Source organism: Callospermophilus lateralis, chromosome 3, assembly GCF_048772815.1.
Source record: "Callospermophilus lateralis isolate mCalLat2 chromosome 3, mCalLat2.hap1, whole genome shotgun sequence".
NCBI lineage: Eukaryota > Metazoa > Chordata > Mammalia > Rodentia > Sciuridae > Callospermophilus > Callospermophilus lateralis.
Genome location: NC_135307.1, coordinates 26,709,349 through 26,734,117, shown reverse-complemented (window position 1 = coordinate 26,734,117; position 24,769 = coordinate 26,709,349). Strand labels below are relative to the sequence as shown.

General features: G+C 36.6%; 1 protein-coding gene across 1 annotated transcript; it reads right to left on the bottom strand.

Annotated features, from left to right (window-relative positions):
- Positions 1-431: 431 nt before the first annotated feature.
- Positions 432-24,769, bottom strand: Noxred1 (NADP dependent oxidoreductase domain containing 1). Its single transcript, XM_076849270.2, has 6 exons — positions 24,615-24,769; positions 16,131-16,330; positions 9,995-10,175; positions 9,260-9,411; positions 8,459-8,681; positions 432-609 (listed from the first exon to the last, which is right to left on the bottom strand). The coding sequence occupies exons 1-6, from the start codon at positions 24,767-24,769 to the stop codon at positions 432-434; spliced, it is 1,089 nt and encodes a 362-aa protein (XP_076705385.2).

The window sequence follows — 24,769 nt, the reverse complement described above, 5'->3', positions numbered from 1 at the left end:
AGGTATTTTGGTTGCAGCAATGAAAAGCTGACTATTACAGAAGCATTACTACTGAAGTGATAGGAAAAATCAAGTTGTTTGCCACCTATATACTATTTACAGGAAAAGAAACTGCAATATGTAATTGTCCAATAATGAATTTAGCTTTTAGAAAATAATTTGCATTAACAAAGCTTTTCTGGTGAAGCAGTTTATATAAGTGTGTTAGGTTGTGTAGTTTGATTTGGTTGCTTCTGAAAGCTAGACATACCCAAGCAAATTGATATGTAGGATCTCTTGTTGTATTTTACATTTGAGAGAGCCACTAGTACAATTTTCAAACAGGGATTGCAGTCACATAACTCCCCTAATCAATTGTGATAATTAGGGCCTAACCATTGTAGAGCAATCTGTGAAAGAAAAAAAAAAAAAATCCTGATTCCTGAGGTCACTTATTGGGATGGAGAGTCCAAGAGATCCACAGGCTCTTCTTCTTTCTTTGGAGCGATGCCAAATGAATCATAGTACAGGTAGGTCAGGTGGTCTTGGAGAACAGTATTGGTGGAGTGATACTGGCTAAAGGGAGTTTCCCTGAGTTGCACAGCAGTCAAATCAAACCAAGGAAAAGGCCTGGGGTGGGAAAAAATAGGTTATTTTAATTTAATGTCACTATATTTTATTTGGCAATAAGCACATGACTGTGAGGAAAAAATTTCTAGACTTAAGGATTTCTCAACAGAAACTTCATATCTGAAAAGCAAACAAAACAAAACAAAAACCAGAGACTAAAAAATACAGAACAGAATATCCAAGGACTATGGAATAGCCACAAAAGATGGAACATACACATAATAATACTAGAAGGGGAAGAAAGAAAAGAACAGAATATTTGAAACAATAAGGACAGAATTTCCCCAACTAAATGTTAGATACCAAATTAGAGATCCAGGAAGCAATCTGAGAATATCAAGCAGGATAGTACCAATAAAATAAAAAATAAAAATTCAAAACTAAATCTAGACATATTTTCAAACTTAAAAAAAAAAACAGAAGATAAAGAAAAAAAAACTTAAAAAAAAACAGAATATAAAGAACAATTCCTAAAAAAGCCACAGGAGAAAATGCCTTACCTACAGAAAACAAGATAAAAACTGAACTGATGTTTCCCCAGGAACCATCCACACACGAAGAGAAAGAAGTGATGTAAGTGGCAAGGAAGAGAACAATGAGTAGGTCTCACTAGTTGTTGACAGAGAAAACCACCCATCTAGAAGTCTGGGTTCTTCCAAAGTTAAAGAAATAAAGACTTCAACAAACAAAACAAGAATTGAGGGAATTTGTTGCCAGTAGAGTTGTCTTGCAAGGAATGTTCAAAGAAGGAAAATTATACTTGGATCTATGTAAAGAAAGGAAGAGCATTGAAGGAAGGAATAGTGAAGGTAAAATGAAACCCTTCATTTTTCTTATTTTTAGTTGATCTAACAGATAACAATTTGTTCAAAATAATAGCAAGTCACGTGTGTGTGTGTGTGTGTGTGTGTGTGTGTGTGTGTGTGTATGAAATGAGTGCCAGCAATGATACAAGGAACTGGAGGGAAGAATCAGGATTACATTATTATAAAGTACTCATACTACCTGTGAAATGGCACAGTATTTAAAATTGTCCTTAAATTAGTTTAAATGTCTAGTGAAAGGTTGTTAGTAAGGTTAACATACAAGTCAATCTCTTTCCTAGACAGCAAAATCTTGATCCATTTTCTGTCATTATAATCACATACTACAGACTCCCTAACTTGATTTATAGATTCAGTACAGTCCCATTCAAAATCCTAGCAAATTGTTTTATGTGTATTGGCAAATTAATTTTAAGGTTTATATGAAAGGTCAGACTCAGAATAGCTAACTCAGTATCAACGGAAAACAACAAGTCAGAGAATCCATACCACCTGACTGAAGACATATTATAAAACCACATAATCAAAATAGTTAAATAGACATGATCAATGAGACAGAATAGAGAACCTAGAAATAGATCCACATAAATATACGATATAGTTAGCTATTCTTTAACAAAAGTCCAAAAGCAATACAATAGAGAAAATATGGTTTTCAATAAATGATGCTAGAACAATGAGACATACAGAAAAAGAAAATCTAGACATAAAACTTATACCCTTTACAAAAATGAATTCAAAATACATGATAGATATGAGACTGGGGCTGTAGCTCAGTGACAAAGTACTTGCCTAGCACATGTGAGACACCGGGTTCGATCCTTAGCACCATATTAAAAAATAAACAAAAATAAAGGCATGATGTCCATCTACAACTACAAAAATGTTTTTTTTAAAAAATACATGATAGATTTAAGTGCAAAATACAGAACTACAAAATTCCTAAAAGAAAACAAGAAAAATTCAAATGGGTTTGGCATGACTTAAATTGTAACATGAAAGGTATGATCCATGAAAGAAAGAATTGATAAACTGGATCTAATTAAAATTTAAAATTTTTGCTCTGAAATATACTGTCAAGAAAAACACAAGCCTGGCACTGCTGTGCATGCCCATAATCCCAGTAGCTCAGGAGATTGAGGCAGGAAAATCACAAATTCAAAGCCACCCTCAGCAATAAAATAAAAAAAATTTTAAATGTCTTGGGGCTGGAGATTTGATTTGGTGGTAGCATGCTTGCCTAGCATTCGTGAGGCACTGGGTTCAATTCTCAGTACCACAAATAAATAAAGATCCATCAAAAAATAAAAATATTAAAAAAATAAAATGTCTCAAAAAAAAGAGGAGATATACAATTAAAAAGTATAATTCACCAAGGATATATTAAAATTTGTAAACTTATTTATCATATAGCATGACTTCAAATTTTATAAAGCAAAGATGATTACAAATGTGAAGTGAATTTAAAAAACTACAATTGCAATGGAAATATTAATATGCCGTGCCTCTGTAACAGAACACCTGACAAAGAATATAGCACATTATTTCTCCAGTTTTAATGTATATAAGTATCGCCTGGGATCTAGTAAAAATGCAGACTGTGAGTCCATAGGCTTGGGGTGCCAGGTTCTGCATTTCCAAATAAACTTCCAGGCAACCGACAGATGCCAGTAGTTTGGGGAGCAAAGAGTAACAGATTTGACTAACACAGGAACTTTGTGCCCAAAACACAGTCATTATTTCAAAGGCAAACAGCACATAGATGAAGAGATTAGATGAAAATTTTCTTAGTTCTTCCTATTTCTATTACAATAATCTGAAATGAAATTAAATGAGCCATACATATTTAAGAAATTAAGAAAGAGAACCACAAAATAAACTAAAAGAAATGAGGAACTAATTATTAAAAGTACTTGAATTAAAAATGAACAGCTTAGTCAGGTGTGGTGGGGCAGACCTGCAATCTCAATTACTGGAGAGGCTAAGGCAGGAGGACCACAAGTTCAAGGACTGAACAACTTACTCAGAGATCTTGTCTCAATGACAACATTAAACATCACTGATTCATTTCCCAGTTAATTAGTCACAGCTAATATTAATAGCAGTTATCATTGAAAAACTGGAATTTGAGGTATGGGACAATATCACTTTTAGTTTATAGTTTATATGCTTTTTGCCACAAACATATTAGTTTTGTTATTTTTTAAAAAGTCCACATAAAAGAATAAATGTGTAAAACAGTTAAGATTATTTTGAAAAATATTAATGAAGGGAACTTGCTCTACCAGGTAGATAATATATCTACACATGGCACACTGCAGTGACTAATTGTGGTATGGATATAGGAAAACAAGACCACAGTTCTGGAGAGTGTACAAATATGCCCATAAATATATCACAATTTAGAAAATAAAAGTGATATTTCAAATTGATAAGAAAAGGGTTTTAGGACAATTGGCTTTCCAAAGTGAATAAAAGAATAAAAATCTCAAGTTGAAGATTTAAATATTTTAAAAAATCAAGTACTTAAAGAAAATTAAGAGTTATCTTAGGATAAGAAGGATCTTTATAACTTGAAACTATGAAACAATAAAGTGATTTGACGAATTTTATTACAAATATTAGAATATTTTGAATAGCAAAAGATACAAAAAAAAAAAAACAAAAAACAAAAAACCAATGACCAGGAAAAACAGATTAGGGAGTTACTATTCCTACTAAAATCTCCTACAAAGCAAGTAAAACAGTCAAAACAAAAGTGGGCAAAGAACATAAAATGAGGCTGAGAGAAAACACAAGAGCAAAAATTCATAAGTTGGAAAGAGAATGAAGAAGAAAGAACTATGAACCTACATGGGAATGCTGACTCCTGTGTTAGCAGTAGCAAAAGCCACTGTCCATTTACAAAAGACTTAGGAAGTGGGACCAAGTACATCTAGAAGTAGGGGTAAGAGGGGACTAAAAGCAGGATACTGTTTAAAAAATCTTAAAAAGAAGAACATGTCTAGTTATTTCTATGCTGGACCATCAGGATTCAACCCCTCCCCATTCCTGAGGGTTTTTTTTTTTTTTTTTTTTTTTTTTTTTCTCTAGAGAGGGTCAAACAGAAAGTCTTTGGGCAGGGAGTAAATAAATATGCATTGTTTAGTGTTGAGGGAAGAGATATCATGTTGAAAAAAGAGAAAATAATGAAGTAAAAAATATATATATACAGTGAATAAAACACACACACACACACACACACACACACACACACACACACACAAATTTCTCTAACCTGGATTCCAAAAAGCTGATCGCCAAGTATATCTCTTCTTGGTAGGAGAGTGGAAGAAGTCTGACTCACCAAGAGAAAAGTCTAAAGATACCAATATTCAGGGTTTCCCAAGGAAACAACTGACCAAATCGGTCTATACTAAAGATCATTGTAATGATCAAAGTTTCTAAACAATTGTGTGTATGTGTGTGTGTGTGTGGCGAGCAAGCTAGAGATGGAACCTGGGGCCTCATGAATACTAGGCAAGTACTCTACTACTGAGTTATATACCACAACTCCAATCCACTTTTTAGTATCCAGGATCTTAAATATGAACAAACTATCAAGATTCCCCATTTATTTGAAGAAAGTTTCTAAAATGATAGAGACCAAAACAATTGATTAGAAAACAACTTAAAAGAAACAGACTACTCAGAGAAGAGAAAAACAATAATAGTTGATATTCTCAAAGGGCATATTGCAAAATGAAATGACAGCAGAGTGCTACATAAAATAGGAATATTTAGAGAGTAAAACAACTTTTAAATGTAAAATAAGATAGCAAACATGAAAATATTCTGCTATTAAAATACAACATAAAGTCTGGGCAGTGGCACATGCCTGTAATCCCAGCAGCTCAGGAAGTTGAGACAGGAGGATCAGGAAGTCAAAGCCACCCTCAGCCATGGCAAGGTGTTTAGCACTCAGTGAGACCCTGTCTCTACAAAATAGGGCTAGGGATGTGGTTCCAAGGTTGAGTGCCCCTGAGTTCAATCCCGGCTACCTCCACCACCACCCCCCAAAAAAAGACAGGAAAAAAACAAGATAATTGAGGAAATCTCTTAGAAAGCAGAGAAAAAAATATACCAAAGATAGGAAAGATGAAAATCAGAGGATCCATCCAAGAACTCCAACATTTGACTAATAAAAATGCCACAAAGGGAAAATAGAGAAACAGGAGAGGGGACAAAATTATGAGACATAATTAGAGAAAACAGAAGAATTTGGTTTGCAAAATCCCAATGAATATGCTGTTGGTGGTGGTTGTCTTTGTTTTGTGGGTGGCAGAGACATGAGTATTTGTTTTACAATAAATCATTAAACTATATTTATGGCTTTATGGAATAGGTACTCTATGTATGTATTTACAATTTTTTAAGTTAAAGGGGAGAAAGGTCCACCAAGTGTTCAACAATGAATTAAAATAGACCCACTGTGTGAGTCAGCTTTTTGTTACTGTGACCAAAATACCTGAAATGATCAATTTAGAGAAAGAAATGTTTATTTGGGGCTCAGGGTTTCAGAGGTCTCAGTCCATGGTTGGCCAACTCCATTAATTTGGGCCCAAGAAAGTCATCATGGCAGAAGGGTGTGGTAGAGGGAAGCTGCTCAGTTTATGGCATATGAGAAACAGAGAGAGCCAGGGAGGAACCAGGGACAAAATATAAACCCCCAAGGGCATGCCCATAGTGACCTGCTTTTCCCATCCACACCCCACCTGCCTACCGTTACCACCCAGGAATCCATTCAAAGGAATAATCCATCAACTGATTAGGCTATGGGCCTCATAATCTAATCATTTTACCTCTGAACATCCATGAGCTTTTTCAGGGGACATCTCACATCCAAACTATAATACTCACATTGTGGCACATAATAAAATCTCAGGATACTGAGGTAAAAAGAGCTTATCAGCTTCCAAATCAGAAAGAAACAGATTTCAGACAAAGGATCAAGAATTAGAATGGTATTATAACTCTCAACAGCAATTCTGGAAGCTCAAAGACAATGGAGCAATGCCTCAAAATTCCGCAGGAAAATTATTTTCAACCTAGAATTCTGTATTTGGCTATGTTCTCAGTGAAACATTAGGCGAGAATAAAAAACATTTTAAGATATAAAATATCTCTAAAAGTTACTTTTGGTGTACCCTTTTCTTTAGGAAGATACAACAAGGTATGTTTTACTAATATAATAAATCAACTATCACTGAAGTCAAGTGGTGTTCAAGAAACAAAATAACAAAGAGATGAAAGAAATCCCCAGGATAATAGAGATTATAAAAATAGAGATTAACCCAAAACAATAGGGAAGAAAAATCCTCAATCTGAAAGCATATCATACCCTAGAGAATAAACTGCCCATCGCTGATTAACTGAAATCCAAAAGAAAGAGGGAAGAATCAAGGATTACTTCCAGGGTTCTGGTTTGAACAACCTGATGAAGCACTATGTAATTAGATAAGAAACCTAAATGAGCAGGGTATAAGAGCAGATGTGTCTTTGGACATGTTGCGTTGCAACAGAGAGGGAGAGTATGCACTTACCAAACAGCATTGACACAGAGTTATGAGCTATCAGAACAAAGATGGCAACCTAAGTTCCCAAAGAGATCACCCAGGAACAAATGTAGAACGAAAAGAAAATAGGGCCTAGGAGAGCCCTAAAAAATCCCAGATTTCAGGATGGGAGAGAGGAAGTCAACAAAAGGAGAGATCAGAGAGATAAGAAGAAAATAAGGAGAATGTGAGTGTATGGTTTAGATATGAGGTGTTCCCCATAAACTCATGTGTGACAATGCAAGAATTTTCAAAGATGAAATAATTAGATTATGAGAGTTATAACCTGATCAATCCACTGATATGGATTAACTGAGTGATAACTGTAGGCAGGTAGGCTGTGGATGGAGGAGGTAGGTCATTGGAGGTGTGCCTTTGAGGTTTATTTTTTGTCCCTGGTGAGCGGAGCTCTCTCTGCTACCTGATTGCCATATCTTGAGCTCCCTCCTTCCTCCATGCCCTCCTGCAGTGATGTTCTGCCTCACTTCAATCCAGAGCAATGGAGTTGGCCATTAATAGATTGAGACCTCTGAAACCATGAACCCCAAATAAACTTTTTCTCCTCTACATTGTTCTTGTCAGGTCTTTTGGTCACAGCTACAACAGGTAGACTAAAACAGTGGGGAACCCTAAAAAACAAAAGATATTGCTTCAAGAAGGATGACATGCTTAATAGTCAAAGAGGAAAAGGAGTTAAAATTGTACAGTGAATTTCATGACAGGGAAGTCACTAATCATAAGAGCAACAATTTTTACTATGTGATATCAAAGATTAAAAAGATTGATTTTAGAGTTATCAAGCTATAGAGAAATAGCACACTTGTGTTGTTGGTGGAAATGTTTTTATAAGCAATTTGGGAATATCTGTCAAACAGGAAACATATGATATCTAACCCAGAAACTTATCCACATACTTTTCCAACAGAAATTCTGGGTCAAGTGTGAAAAATAAGTACAAGAATGTTCAAAGCAGCCCTTTGTTCAAAAGTTGAGGCAGAAGGAAATAACTATATCAATATCAAGTGGATATAGGAGTGAACAAATTTAATAAATGTTTCTAATGGATGCCTATGCAACTGCAAATAAATGAAGCAGATATGGTTGTGCTAACATGGAATGGCATGAAAAAGCAGTATATGTAGTTCCCATGTTTCTGACACCATACACAGGAATGAATATGCATGTACTATTATAATGGCAATATAAATGTGTTTGTAAATACATAGGTAGGTAACAAGACAAAAATAAAAACAGAGGTAAAATTTATGAAATAGTATTGGGGCAAAGGAGTCTTTTACTTTGCTACCAATCAAATTTTTTACAAGAATGTATTATTTTATCATTTTTTAAAAAGAACATGAAAGGATAAAAGAGCATCTACTAAGCCAAGAATATGGGAGAACTAGAATGGTTGGTTGGCTGACATCTTACCTTCTATGAAGCAAGTTCTTGACATAGGATTTGCTGATGACATGTGGTAGCTGAAATTCTGGGCAGGATTCTTCATGTTTCATACAGTCTTTGAAGTGAACAGAAAGAAATAGTTGATTCAAAAGCTGCAGTGCTTGTCGGCAATCCACATTGCTTTCTGTGCACATGTTTAGGGCTGCATAGATTAATCCCTCCAGCCATTTGATATTGAGGATTATTCCCCCTACACATCAATGAGAAGGTAAATACCAATCAGCACCACCAAAAATGAGTTACAGGGATCCTAGGAGAAACCTGAGACACTGATTATAAGCCACAGGTTGGTAATAAGGACCTGGAGATGAGCAAACACTCTTCCTTCCAATAGGTAACAGCTCAATTTTCCCTTTATAACATCATGTGTTGACCATACAAAGGAGGACAGATGACTAATGTAGACATTGCAAATGAGGCAAAAGTTTATCCAGAATGGTCCTTGCCAATAATGGAAGGTACTGGAGAAAATTTAAGATTAGAATATGGGAAAGCCATTTTAGTTCCAGATATTACATTCTTTTGTTTATTTCCTCTGGTTATTTCCACTTCATCTTTAAGAGTACAAATAACCATCCTTCTCACTATTCCCTAATAATGGCTGCTTTTTTATCATCAAACACTGATCTAATTCCAAACCTAAAGGACTGAGAATATATCTAAGTTGTGCTCTCCACAACAATCACACCATCCAGGGATTTAATGAGATTGGAACAGGCAAGGGAAAGGCAATTTCAAAAGAATACCATAAATATAGTGAATCGTTACCATCAGAACTGTAGGGGCAGGTAGCCCGAAGAATCACAGGATCTTGGAGAGCAGCTGTGATTTCCTTATTGGCTCCCCAGATCTTCTGAAAATCCTCAACACAATGATACTGAGGTCGCAAGATGTTGGTGTGATTCAATAATAGTTTCAACCTGGAAGGCACCAAAACTGGGAATGCAATACCATTTATGCCAAAGACTGGGATAAATAAGTATATAATCTATTGCATTCACACCCAATACCAGCAAACAGGCTTTCCTACATAGCCCTGCTCAGAGGCAAATGCAGGTCTGGATCTGCAATGAGGCCACTAATTAGTTGGATTGTTCATCCATCCATCTAACAAACACTAATTGAATGTTTTCATGTGCCAGGCACTAGGCTAGACACTAGGAGTAGAAAAATAATATTTGATACATATTTGTAGTAACCTCTCATGTTGTTGACTATTAGTTTCTCTTCTCATTGATGCAGAGGAATATCATTCAGCTTCAAGTAGTGGGAGATAATGTGCTCCTACAAATTCTCAACATTCACACAGCAAACAAATATCTCACCCACAAGCACTATTTGTGGGAAACTGGGAAGACACAATTAGAAAGACTGGCTGGGTCTTTCAGCAGACCAAGCTGCCTTATCTTTATTACTGGGAATGACCAACTCCAAGAGGGAAGCAGTAGTCAGAGACAAGAAAACAGCAGTTCTGCCAATTCTGTTCTTGTCCTAATGAGATACCTGGGTATTGGGATGGCTGCTACAAAGCTGAACACAATGCAGGCCTTTTCAAGACTGGTTTGAATTTGTATGCAGATATGAGGCAGCTGAGATGGCAAGCAGCAGAGGAATATCACGTTGGCCCAACCCACCAGACCAGAATTATGGTAAAAGCACTGGACCCCCAGCTTCTGGAACTCGGCTGAGAAGGATAAAGGAAGACAGAAAAAGAGCACAGTACAAGGAGTTTGACCTGAGCGTCAGTTATGGGGAGAGGATGATCACTATTTTATCTCAGTAAATCAACCCAAGACTTGCTGCCACACATATCAGAAGACACTCCTATCTGTCTTCTTCGAGCTACGCAGCCAGGCCCTAAGCCCGTTGCTAAAGCAGCCAGTGCTACTGCAGCAACATTTGAGATGCTAATACAATTCTTTTTTTTTTTTATTGGTTATTCAAAACATTACAAAGATTGCAGAATCACATCGGTTACACATCCACATTTTTACATAATACCATAATAGTAACTGTTGTATTCTGCTACCTTTCCTATCCTCTACTATCCCCCCTCCCCTCCCCTCCCATCTTCTCTCTCTACCCCATCTACTGTAAATCATTTCTCATTTTTATCTTACTTTTACACCAAATGCTAGAATTCTTCAAAAAGTTTTAAGGAAGAAAAAAAATCTCGCGGCTTCAGTTTACTGAAGATTTACAATGGGCCAGAGAATTTACTTTATGTACATTCTTTAAGGTAATCCTCATAAGGACCTTCTGAGGCAGAGCCGAGTTGTATTCCTATGTTATAGAAGAGGAAACTCAGACTTCAGTATGCCGTGTGACTTGCCCAAAGTTATACAGCTCAGTGTCTTGAGTTGGTGGGTAAGACTAGGAGAGTAGAAAAGTATAGAGCAAATGCTGGGCAGAGTTTGGAAAGATTTAACAAGTTCATAATGTAAGTATACACAACTTAATAGGATATTCATCAATACAGAGAAATGTGATAATTCATGGAGTGCATAAAAACACTCACTGGTAGTTAATCATTTGATTGTATTTACTGCAACACAAATTTTCAAAAGTGAGAATTTAAAGCATACACTCACATCTGGCACATATTTTAAGTGTCATTGGAAAAAAAGGATATGTGGGGAATGAGATTGACCAAATTGTATTGTGCCTGCATATATGTATGAATATTTAACAAGGACTCCAACCAGTATGCATAATTATAATGCACTGACAAAACTTTTTAAAAAGAAAATATGAGAGACACTGGAGAGGTGACTTCTTATTTTAACAACCAATAATACATGACAGAAATGATGCTGAGATTATCCAGATACTCATGATCCTGGAAAACAGATAGGACAAAGAGAAAGTTTAGAAAGAAGGTGCATGCATCATTCTTTCATGAGTTGTTCTAATTCCTTACACTTGCATAGAAGTTGATGCTGAGCATTTTGAATCTTTGCTTCCTTACACAACACACAGAGGAATTTTTTAAGAGAGAGAGAGAAAAGAGAGAGAGAGAGAGAGAGAGAGAGAGAGAGAGAGAGAAAGAATTTTTTAATATTTATTTTTCAGTTTTCAGTGAACACAACATCTTTATTTATTTTATGTGGTGCTGAGTATCAAACCTAGCACCCCGCGCATGCCAGGCCAGCGCGTTACCACTTGAGCCACATCCCCAGCCCACACAGAGGAATTTTTAAACTAATTTTATTACTAATAAACATATTTCTTCCCAAAGAATATATGTACTATATTGAAATATCATATTTACCAATTCTACCATTGGGGCTAGGAAATATGCCTTAATCTGGCACAATCGAGCACACCTGTAATCCCAGGGACTCAGGAGTCAGAGGCAGGATGGTTGTTGCAAGTTTGAGGTCAACTTCTACCACTTAATGAGATCCTATCTCAAAATAAAAAATAAAAAATGGGCTGGGGATGTAGTTCAGGTATAGAGCTCCTAGGTTCAATACCCCGTACTGAAAAAACAGAAAGAAATACACCTTGAGTAATAAGACTTATTTAAAAAGTTTCCTTTCTAAAAGAAAGAACATTTACAAATCAATAAGAAAAACATAGGCACTCTAACTTGAAAAATGGGCCAATACCGAAAAAAGATGAAATAACAATAAACTTACAAAAAAAATTTAAATTCCTCTAGTGATCAATTAAAAGCAGGAAAAATTGAAAAGGCATATTAGAATGGCAATGTTAAAAATGATTCCCAGCATTGACAGTGGCATAATAAAACAATTTTTATACATTGCTGATAAAAATTTACACCTGAACAAGATTTTTTGAGGTTAATTTGAAAAAAAAATGTATTAGAAATTCCTTAACAAATAAACATATACTTACCACATGACTCAGCCATTTCAGTCTCAAGTATTTACCAAAGAAAAATGAAAGTAAGGAATGGGAATATAAAGTTTGCCTAGCATGCATGAGGCCCTGAATTCAATCCCCAGCTCCACAAAAAGAAAGAAAAAAGAAAGTAGTGCACATGAACACTTACATTAAAAATGTTCATAGTGGGGCTGGGGATGTGGCTCAAGTGGTAGCGCACTCGCCTGGCATGCATGTGGCCCAGGTTCGATCCTCAGCACCACATACAAACAAAGATGTTGTGTCCGCCGATAACTAAAAAAATAAATATTAAAAATTCCCTCTCTCTCTCTCTCTCTCTCTCTCTCTCTCTCTCTCTCTCTCTCTCTCTCTCTCTCTTCCCTCCCTCCCTCCCTCCCTCCCTCTCCCTCTCTCTTTAAAAAAAAAAATGTTCATAGTGGCAGCTGGGGCTATAGCTCAGTTGGTAGAGTGCTTACCTTGCATTAACAAGACCCTGGGTTCAATCCCCCGCACTCCCCAAAAAATGTTCATAGTGGCTTTATATGTGATAGCCGAAAACTAAATAATCTATATTAACAGGTGAATAAACTATGCAATATTAACACAATGAAATGATACTCAGAAGTAAAAGGATATTGATACATGAAAGATATATCTCAAAATAATTATGTAGAGTAAAAGAAACCAGACCAAAATAAATGTAAACTGTATGACTCCATTAATACGAAAAAATTCTAGAGAATACAAACGAATCAATCTGTAGAGACAGAAATCATTGTCATTAAATTCTTGGGTGGGGAGCTGCAGGGATACAGAGATTCATGAAGGGCAAGAGGCAATTTTTGAGGGTATGCTCATTATCTTGAGTGTGTTGATGGCTTCACAGGTATACTATTATAGTTTGGATATGAGGTGTCCCCCCAAACACTCCCGTGTTAATGCAGGAATGATCAGAGGTGAAATGATTAGATCACAAGTTCTTTTTTTTTTTTTAAGAGAGAGAGAGAGAGAGAGAGAGAGAGAGAGAGGGAGAGAATTTTAATATTTTATAGTTTTTTAGTTCTCGGCATACACAACATCTTTGTTTGTATGTAGTGCTGAGGATCGAACCCGGGCCGCATGCATGCCAGGCAAGCACACTACCGCTTGAGCCACATCCCCAGCCCAGATCACAAGTTCTATGACCCAATCTGTGGACTAATCCATTTGATGGACTCATAATTTGAATGGACTAACTGGGTGTAAACTGTGTGCAGGTGGGGTGTGCGTGGAGGATTTATATTTCCTTGGTGCTTCACTTGCTTCCCCTGCCTGCCCCCACCCTCTCCTTCCCAGCTGCCATGAAGTGAGCAGCTTTCCTCTGCTACACCCTACCACCATGATGTCCTGGTCTCACCTTGGGCCCAGAGTAATGAGCCAGAAGACCATGAACTGAACCTCTGAAACCATGAACTCAAAATAAACTTTTCCACTTCTAAGTTGGTCTTGTTAAGTATTTTGGTCACAGTGACATAAAACTAGCATATGTACACATGTCAAAACATTAAATTATGGACTGGGGATGTGGCTCAAGCGGTAGCACGCTCACCTGGCATGCGTGCAGCCCGGGTTCCATACTCAGTACCACATACAAACAAAGATGTTGTGTCCGCCGAACAACTGGAAGAAGAAATATTAAAATTCTCTCTCTCTCTTTAAAACAACAACAAAAAACCAAAAATTAAATTATATGCTGTGTATGTAGTTTATTGTACGCAAATAACATCTTAATAACATTATACCCTCATGTTGATCTAGTAATAACTGACAACCCTGAGAAGAAGATTACAGGTACTTAGTATTTTCTTCTTTCTAATATTTTTATTTCAAAATAAAACATAACTTTCAAAAATTATGTACAAGGAAGTTAAACTAAATATTTATGGTAAATTACAGTATATCCCATACTTTGGAATGCTATACAATCTCAAACTCATATTTACATTAATCTATTTACTGAGATAAATAAATTTTAAATCCTGAAACAAAAATAGAGAAATGTAGAATGGGCACGGAGGATCTGGCACTCCTAGCCACTGCCCAGACACACACCTTGGCATCTAAATGTCCAGACCCCAGAGGCAGTAAGCATACCCTGCCCAGAAGGCCCAGGGAGTGCTCTCAAAGCCTGTCTGTGGGACAGTGGAAGGGTTTTAAATCATTATTGTGAAGTGATACAGAAATATGCTTATGATACATTAAATTTAAAAGGCATAATACAAACAGGTCGGCACAGTATCGACTTTATGGTTTAGATCTGACGCGTCCTGCGAAAGCTCGTATGTGAGACAATGCAAGAATTTTCACAGGTGAAAGGATTAGATAATGAGAGCTATAACATAATCAGTGGATTAATTCACTAGTATGGATTAACTGGGTGGTAATATAGGCAGGTAGGGTGTAGATGGAGGAGGTAGGTTACTGAGGGTGTGCCTTTGGGGTTTTTATTTTGTCGCTGTTGAGTGGAGCCCTCTTTCTGCTTCTTGTTTGCCTAATCCTGAGATGCTTTCCTCTGTCCTTCCGCCATAATGTTCAGCCTTACCTTCCGCCCAGAGCAATGGAGTTGGCCATCTATGGATTGAGATCTCTGAAACTGCAATAAAATAGACCTTTTCTCTTTGACACTATTCTTGTCATATCTTTTTGGTCACAGCAATAGAGCTGACTAAAACAATAACTGAGATAATTAGAGAAATCAAAAGGGAAGAAAGCTGGGCTGGAAATATAGCTCAGTTGGTCAAGTGCTTGACTTGCATGTACAAAGGCCTGGGTTCAATCCCCAACAGAACAAAAAGAAAAGGGCAGGGGCAAGAAAACTATAACCCTGATAAGAAGATTACAGGTAGTTATTATTTTCTTCCTTCTAATATTATTTATGTTGTTTTATTTTTCAGGTTTAATTATTGAAAAATGATTTAGATACAGTGCCACACAGATCTGAAGTATATGTTTTGAACAGTTGTAAAAAATGCATACATTCATATAATTCATACTTCTCTCAAGATGTAAAATATTTCCATCTCCCCAGAAATTCCTCCAGGCCCTTTCTCACTCTTTCTTACCAGAAGTTATCATTGTTCTTATTTCTTTTTCTTGCAGTACTAGGGATTGAACCCAAGGTCTTGCACATGGTAGGTAAACAGTCCACCACTAGGGTTGGGGATGTGGCTCAAGTGGTAGCGTGCTCGCCTGGCATGCGTGCGGCCTGGGTTCGATCCTTGGCACCACATACAAACAAAGATGTTGTGTCCACCGAAAAACTAAAAAATAAATAATAAAAAATTCTCTCTCTCTCAAAAACAGTCTACCACTAAGCTATATTCATAGTTCCTCCTTGCTCTTATTTCTATCACACAAGTTAGTAAATAGAATTTTTATTAAACATTTTTTGAAATCCAGTAAATGTTATTTTTAAAAACCACCAGGCCAACTGCAAATATTTGAAACTGTTTAACGCCCACCAGAATTTATCTAGTTGAGTTAGAAGATTTGAACTTTGTATGGAAAGCTTCCCTGAATCCAGAAGATAATTCACCACACAGGCAGGAGAGGCTGATATAAAACAGTTCAGTGGAGAAAAAGGTTGTTTTAAACCACATGCTTAAAAGCCATCTTTCTAGCTTTTGGAGCTAGCAAACTAAGCACTCTGGTGCTGTGCATAAGAATTCCCCGTTTAAAGGGACTCTCAAAATGGCTTTGTCATCATCTAAACAGCACATCTAAACTCCACTGTCTAACACACATTGCTCACCCAGGACCTCTGGCCTCCGAGTGGAGATCCGCAGACTTGCAGCAGGGATGGGGACAAGTTGTAGCAGTGTACGAGCCAGCTGCTTCCCGAGACAGCCACCTCCAATGATGCCAACCTTTAAGTTCCTGTTGTCATCCATGTCCACATCACCTGATTTAGTTGAGAGAGAGCTGGAATTTTGATTCTTTTGTAATAATTCTCTGGAGAATGAACAAACATAATGAATATATGTACACACTATAGCTCTTCCTGTCAACCTCTAATGTTCATTGCTTTCATTTTCTCAGAAGCCTAGTGGTACCTTAGGTACTTCAGAGAGAAAGCATTTCAGTCGTGTGCCATTTACCCAGCTTTACTAACAAATTAAATGTTCCATCTGAATAAATTTTCTAGAAATGTTATCACACCCCCTTTCCAAGGGGCCAAAACTAGATTAAAACCTTTTAAAATGAACATCTTTTGGTTACATGCATTATGTGTTTTCCTGCCTTCTTAAACACAAGTCTGAATATTTCTTCATTTCATTGACTTTGGGCCATCACTGTGAACAGCCAATCTTGTACCTTATACCATAGTGTGTGATGCATCCTTTTTATTTTCAAGGCTGACAGCTGTCAAACTTTTTAAATCATGATAAAGAACAAATAACAAGCAATTAACCATTTTAGCTATTTTTAAGTGTATAGTACTATTAACAATAAGCACACTATTGTGCAACAAATCTCTAGAAAGAGACAGGAGGATCATAAGTTCAAAGCCAGCCTCAGCAATTTAGCAAGACACTTAGCAACTCAGTGAGCTCCTGTCTCTAAATAAAATACAAAAAGGGGCTGGGCATGTGGCTCAGTGGCCAAGTGCCCCTGAGTTCAATCCTTGGTAGCAAAAAAACAAAAACAAAAACCTAAAACTACATATCCATTGAATAACAACTCCTCATTTCCCCTGCCCCCAACTTTTGGCAACTACATTCTATTTTCTGTTTCTGTTTCTGCTTTAGATGCCTCACTGAAGTGTAATCATGCAGTATTTGTCTTTTTGCAACTGGCTTATTTCACTTAGCATAATGTCTTCAAGTTTCATCCATGTTGTAGCATAAGATTTTTTTTTAGGGCTGAATAATATTCTGCTGTGTTATATAACACAGTTTCTTTATCTCTTCATCATCAGTGGACACTTAGATTGCTTCCACATCTTGACTACCATGAATGATCCTGCAATGAACGAATGTGCAAATATCATGCTGAGATTCTATTTCTAATTTTCTTGGACATATACCCAGAAATGGATTTTTGGATCATATGGCAATTCTGTTTTTAAAATCTTGAGGACCCTCCATATTCTCCTCTGTAGTAACTACACCATTTTACATTCTCACCAACAGTGCACAAGAGTTCCAATTTCTCCACATCCTCACCAAAACTCACTTGTTTCATTTTCTAATTACAGCCATTCTAACAGACATTCTAATAGGATAGTTCATTGTGAATTTGATTTGCATTTTCCTGATGATTAGTGATATGAGCATCTTTTTATATACCTGTTGTCCATTTCATGTGTGTGTGTACATATGTATGAAATATATATACAGTGAAATATACACAAGTAATGTAAGTGTTTGACTTCATTCTTTAATAGGTGGATAACCAATTTCCCCAAAACTGTTGGTTGAAGAGACTATCCCTGTTGTGTAGATTTGGTATAGGATCACTTGACTATATTATGTGGTTTATTTCTGGGGTATTTTGTTCCATCAGTCTATTGGCCAACTTTATGCAAGTACCAAGCTGTTTTGATCACTGTAGCTCAGTAATGTGTTTTGAAATCAAGAAGTGTGAGGCCTCCAGCTTTTTTATTTTTTAACTTTCTCAAGATGGTTTTGGCTATTCTTTTGAGATACCTTATAAATTATTTCATGCTTTTATTCTATTTTTACCAAAAAAATGCCATTGGGATTTTGATAAGGATTAAATTAAATCTATAGATCACTTTGTGGACTTTTTTTTTTGAGGGATGGGGATACTGGGGTGCTTTATCACTGAGCCACATCCCCAGCCCTTTTTATTTTTATTTTTTTAATTTGAGACAGGGTCTTACTAAGTTGCTGAGGATCTTGCAAAATTGCCCAGGTTGGCCTTGAACTTGAGAGCCTCTTGCTTCAACCTCTTGAGAGTCATTGAGATTACAGGTTTGTACAGCATGAACAATTTAATACTGTAAGTCTTCCAATCTATAAGCATAGGGTGTCTTTCCATTTACTTAAGTCTTCTTAATTTCTTTCAGCGTGTTTTGTTGTTTTCAGTGTGCAGGCCTTTTACCCCCTTGGGTTTTAAGTTTTTTTTTAATTATTTGATGCTACTGCAAATGTGTTTGTGTTCTCTCTCTCTCTCTCTCTCTCTCTCTCTCTCTCTCTCTCTCTCATGAGCCCTTGAACCCAGAGTCTGTGTATGCATGTACCACTGAGCCACACCCCCACACCCCCAGCTGAGATTGTTTTCTCATTTTCAGATTATTCTTTGTTAGATTAAAGAAATGCTACTAATTTTTGAGTGCTGGTTTCATATCCTGCAACTTTGCTAAATGTTTACTAGTTTTAACAGTTTGGGGGGAAGAATTTGGGGTTTTTAAATTCAAATTTGTTATATATGACAGTAGAATGCATTACATTTCATATTACACATATAGAGCACAATTTTCCATGTCTCTGGTTGTATACTAAGTAGAGTTACACCATTCGTGTCTTCATACATGTACTTAGGGTAATGATGTCCAACTCATTCCACCATTTTCTACCTCGACACCCCCTCCCTTCCCCTCTCACCCAGGCTTTGGGTTTTCTACATATAAAATCAGTCATTATAAACAGAGATCATTTTACTTCTTCCTTTCCAATTTGGATGTCAAATTTTTCTTTCTTCCCTAATTCCTCTCACTCTACCTGTACCACCATTGAGTGTGATGTTAGCTTGAGCTTTCCATGTCTGGCCTTTATTGAGTTGAGGTGATTTCCCTCCTTTCCTAGTTTGTTGAGTGTTTTTATCATAAAAGGGTTGCTTACTTTCTCAGCTGCTTTCTCTGCTGATCAAAATGATCCTGGGGGTTTGTTTCTTCTAAAACTTATGCTGAAACTTAATTGTCACTGTGACAGTATTGAGAGATGGAACCTTTGGAAATTGATTGGGTTATGAGGGCTCCACCCTCATGAATTGATAAATGCCATTACCATGGTAGTAGGCTAGTTATTATAGGAGTGGTTTTGTTTTATGGCACTGGGATTGAACCCAGAAACACTCTTCCACTGAGCTACAGCCCTTTAAATTTTTTATTTTTGAGACAGGCTCTTGCTAAGTTGTAGAGGCTGGCTCACAATCCTCCTGCGTAGGTCTCCTGAGTTGCTGGGATTACAGGCAGAAGCAGGAGTGGCTTTGTTATAAAGCAGCCCTCTTATGTACATGCTCTCTTGCTTCCAGTCTCTCTCTTTCTCTCTCTCTCTCTTAGTGTCTCTCTCTCTCTCTCTCTCTCTCTCTCTCTCTCGTAGTCTCTCACCAGGTGGACTGTGAGAAATAAATGTACTTTCTTTATAATTTATAAACTCTGTGGTATTGTTATAGCAGAAAAAAATGAACTAAGATAAGGTGTTATGTGAGGTTTTTGATTTGAGATCTCTCTTTTTTTTCTTTTTTCTTTTTTTTTTTTAGTTGTAATTGGACATTTATTTATTTTTATGTGGTGCTTAAGATTAAACCCAGTGCCTCACATGTACAGACAAGAGCTCTACCACTGAGCCACAACCCCAGCCCCCTCTCTTCTTTTTTAATGTAGGCATTTAGACCTATAAACTTCCCTTAGTATTGCTTATGCTGTTATGCTGTGTCCCATTAGTTTTGATGTCATGTTTCCATTTTCATTTTTCAAATATTTTCTAATTTCCCTTTTTGTGTATCTGTGTGTGGTGCTGGGGATTGAACCCAGGACCTTGTGCATGTGAGGCAAGTACCCTACCAACTGAGCTACATCCCCAGCACTTCCCTTTTCTTTTTTGAGCCATTAATGACTATCTTAATTTCCACATTTTTGTGAATTTTCCTATTTTCCTTTGGCTACTCTAGATTATTTGTTTTAGTCAGCCTTTTCATCACTGTGACTAAAAGATCTATTGATTGAAAAGAACAATTATAATTTAGGGTTTACCATTTCAGAGGTTTCAGTCCTTAAATGGCTTACTTCATTGCTCTAGACCCAAGGTGAAGTAGAATATTATGGCAGAGGGGCATGGCAGAGGAATGGCTTAGGACTTGACAGCAAGGAGGCAGGGAGAGCACTCACCAGGAACAAAATAAAAACCTCAAAGGCACATGCCCAGCGACCTGTACATCCTACCTGCGTACAGTTACCACCCAGTTAATCTGTATCAGTTGATCAATCCATTGATTAGGGTACAACTTTCATAATCTAATCATTTCACCCGTGAAAATTCTTCCATTGTCTCACACATGAGCTTTTGGGGACACCTCTAAACTGTAACAATTTCATTGTGGTAAAAGATTCCTGATATGATTTTAATATTATATGTGTTTAGATTTATTTTGTGGCCTAATGGTGATCTATCCTGGAGAATGTTCCATGTGTACTTCAGAATATATTGTTTCCTGCTGTCAAGCAGAGTGCTATGCATTTGTTAGATTCCAGCTGGATTCCACCCCTTTGTATCCTTATTTGGTCTCCTATCTGGTTGTTATAGCTTTTATTGAAAATGGAGAGTTGAAATCTCCTACTATTATTTGTTTGTTCTGTTTTTGGTGCTTGGGATCCAACCCAGGGCCTTGTACATGCAAGGCAAGCACTCTACCAACTGAGCTATATCCCCAGCCCCTCCTACTATTATTGAGTACCTTCAATTTTGACAATATTTACCTCATATACTTGGATGCTTTGATACTAAGGGCATATGTATTTACATTTGTTATATCTTCCTGGAGAATTTGGGGTTTTTTATCATAATAAATAAGTCATTCTTTGTTCCTCATGCCAGTTTTTGACAAAGTATTGCTGATACAAATATGGCCTGTTTTCTTTTGGTTACCATTGGTATGGAATATCTATTTCTATCTTTTTAATTTCAGACTGTGTGTTGTTGTCTCTCCATTCAGCAACTCTGTGTCTTTTGATTAGAGAGTTTACTCCATTTATATATAAAGTAATTGCTGATAGGGAAGGACTTACTTTTGCCATTTTGTGAATTGCTTTCTGCTTTATCTTGTAGCTATCTTGTTCCTCTTTTTCTCTTGCTGCTTTCCTTTGTGTTTCATTTTTGTAATGATATGTTTTAATTCCCTTATCATTTTCTTTTGTTTATCTTCCATGGGGATTTTCTTTATGGTTACCACAGAGAAAGACATAAAAATCCTAGGTATAATAACTTATTTTAAACTGATATGGTTTTACTTTAATCATATATAAAAACTCTATTTCTTTACTCTTCCCCTCACCCATTTTTTGTTATTGTTGTCACAAATTATACCTTTTTATATTTTGTATCTATTAACATAATCAGTTGTTTCATGCTTTCACAATTCTATATCAGAATTAGAAATTATTTATATAACACCTATTACAGTATTGAAGGCTATGTATTTGCATATATATTTAACTTTACCAGAGAGATCATTTTTGTATACTTTCATGTTGCTATCTAGCATCTTTTCATTTTAACGTTAAGGACTCTCTTTACCATTTCTTGTAAGGCTTATCCATCAGTGATGAACTCCCTGATCTTTTATCTGGGAAGGTATTTTTTTCTCCTCAATGTTTGAAGGAGTTAGACTAGATAAGGTATTTTCAGTTGGCTGTTTTTTCTTATACACTTTGAATATATCAAATCACTCTTTCTGGCCTGTAATGTTCTTGTTGAGAAATAGTCTTTTGGAAGCTCCCTTGTATGTGAATTGTCTTTTTTCTGTGCTCAATGTTCTTTGAATATGGTGTGTTTGTATGTGTTTGTAAGCCCATACAAACACACCATATTCAAGTTAGAGTTCTTTGAGCTTCTTGAATTTAGACTTTCTTCAAATTTTGGAAGTTTAGGGCCCGTATTTCTTCAAATAGGTTCTCATCTCCTTTTGAAATTCCCATCATGCGTCTATTTACCTGCTAAATGGTGTCCTCTATCTTCATCTCTCTTCTCCTCCCTTCTCCTCCTCTCTGTTTCTTTCTTCCTTCTGATTTCATAATTTTAATTGTCCTATCTTTGAGTTCACCAATCCTTCTGTTTGATTAAGTCTAATGTTGAACATCTCTGGTGAATTGTCTTATTTCAGCATTCTGTTCTTCAGCTCAAGATTTTAATACTTTCTTTTTGGTGATATTCTCATTTGTTCAAGTGCTCTTTTTCTGATTTCATTTAGTTGTTCATCTGAGTTCTATAAGTCCTTGTGCTTTTTTATTTTATTTTTTTAAAAAAGATAGCTATTTTGAATTGTTAGATAATTTGTAGATCTGCTTCTTTAGGGTTGGTTTCCAGAGATTGTTTGTTCCATTGATTGGGCCATGTTTTCTTGTTTCTTCATATATCTTGTTATTTTTTGCTGGTGAAAAACATCCACCTCTCTCAATCTTTATAGACTGGTTACATACTGGGGGAGAACTGTACCAATTGTCCAACAGGAGATCCTGAGGCCTTCTTAAAGTTTTTCTGGATAATGTTTTCTCTGGGCATTTTTTTTTTTTTTTTTTTAGTTGTAGATGGACACAGTATCTTTATGTGGTGCTGAGGATCAAACCCAGGGCCTCACACATGCTAGGCAAGTCTTCTACCACTGAGCCCCAGCTCCAGCCCCTCTGGGCTTGTTTTTGTAATTGCCCAACTAGAGAAGTCAGTCTGTTTCTTTTGCAGGACCTTGCGCTCGCTTGTTCTCTCCTCCCTCCCCCTCCCTTCCTCCCTCCCTCCCCCCTCCTCCCATCTCACCAAGATACTGCACATTCTCTATTCTACAAGAAGCCACTGAGCTCTTCTTGTCTTCTTGGTTCTCATTCAAAGCATGTTGACCCCCATTAGGCAATCTTTCAGACAACCCTGAAAAGCTAGAATGTTGAATATACATTTCACTTTTCTAAGGTAAAACCCTTAAATTGGGTGTTTTCTCCTCATCATACCAAGTTGTATGGTTTGAGAAAGGCTATCTCAAGTGCAACCATTTTTCTTTACTCTTTCCATGTAGCTGTTATTTGCTTTACATTTTCCTGGAGTCCACCAACTTATTAACTGGTTTCAAAAGTTCTCATAAAGCTTTTTTAGACATTTATTTTTGTTAAATGTCTCTGTGAAATTATGAGGTCTTGGGCTTCTTATTCCTCTGGCTCCATGACATCACCTGCAGACAGCTGTCAATCTTCACTATTGTTAAGATGAGTGAACCCCTGGCCTTCCATATACGTACTCTTTCTACTTAGCTATTTCAGTTTTGCACATACCTGTGAAATCAGGTAACATTTATTAAAATAAATGACTTTTAAAAGCAAAACAGACCTGAGAAATTGAGGATGAAGGATTTGAGTCTAAACTTTTCAGAGACTGACTTAGTATTGGTCCTGGATGCCTTTTTTTTTTTTTTTTGACCCAAGAGTAACAAAGTCTACCCTCTGAATACATAGAGTATTACTTTTATTTTTATTCACTATCTTATATTTGTTCTGTACTTTTGTAAAACCTAGAGTCTTAAAGCCTTAGTGTTTCCATATAAGCATCATAAGCCATATTCTACGGAAAGCTTCTCTCCTGGTGAAAGAGAACACTTTCTCTTAATGTCTAGTCAAATCTAAAATGCCTCCTGGAAAGTCCATATATTGGTTTCTCAACAGTTATCTTGAGTATAACCAACTTTATCAGTATCCTTGTTAGCCAATCAGTAAATTCACTGAGCGGCAGCTTCCTGCTCTATTTATAAATATGATCAATTCAAATGAAGTAGTCCACTATTAGGTCAGCTTCCAAAGAAAGAATTGATTTTATTTGCAGCCAATAGACTAGGAAAGGCTAGTCATTAGCAGCTGTGGAAAATAAACTGGTGGTCCTGCTGTATAAATGAATGATCATTAATTCACCAACTGAAAGGAAAATTGCACTAATCCATGTCTTATTATGCCAGGAGACCCCAGTATGAATTTTTCTGGTCCTTTCAGACCCAGAGCGATTGAGTGCAGGTTGGAAAAGGTAAGAAAACAATCCTTGGGCTGGGGATGTGGCTCAAGCGGTAGCGCACTCGCCTGGCATGCATGCAGCCCGGTTCGATCCTCAGCACCACATACAAACAAAGATGTTGTGTCCGCTGAGAACTAAAAATTAAATATTAAAAAATTCTCTCTAAAAAAAAAAGAAAAAAAGAAAAGAATCCTTCTACCAAATTTATTCTCCAATATAAAATATATTAAGTCACTTATGAATTCTTAGCAGTGAGATCTTATCTTCCTGAACTTGGAGACCTAGCTTACCTCAAATTATAGAATACTTTGCAGAAGAAAGTTGCATGGGCACAGGCCTCAATCATCAGTCCCCGAGAACGACCCTGCAAATACAGCCAGAAACGATCTTCCTCTGGAATCTCACTATCAAACTGTAGGGATTCAAGTTTCTCTAGCATGTCCAT

Coding starts and splice junctions, on each gene's coding strand:
- Noxred1 (XM_076849270.2), bottom strand. CDS start 24,769: ATGGACATGCTAGAGAAACTTGAATCCCTACAGTTTGATAGTGAGATT. Junction 10,176..16,130: donor TCGGAGGCCAGAGGTCCTGG/GTGAGCAATGTG, acceptor TATCCTTCTCAG/CCGAGTTCCAGAAGCTGGGG. Junction 9,412..9,994: donor GCAGCCATCCCAATACCCAG/GTATCTCATTAG, acceptor GGTGCCTTCCAG/GTTGAAACTATTATTGAATC.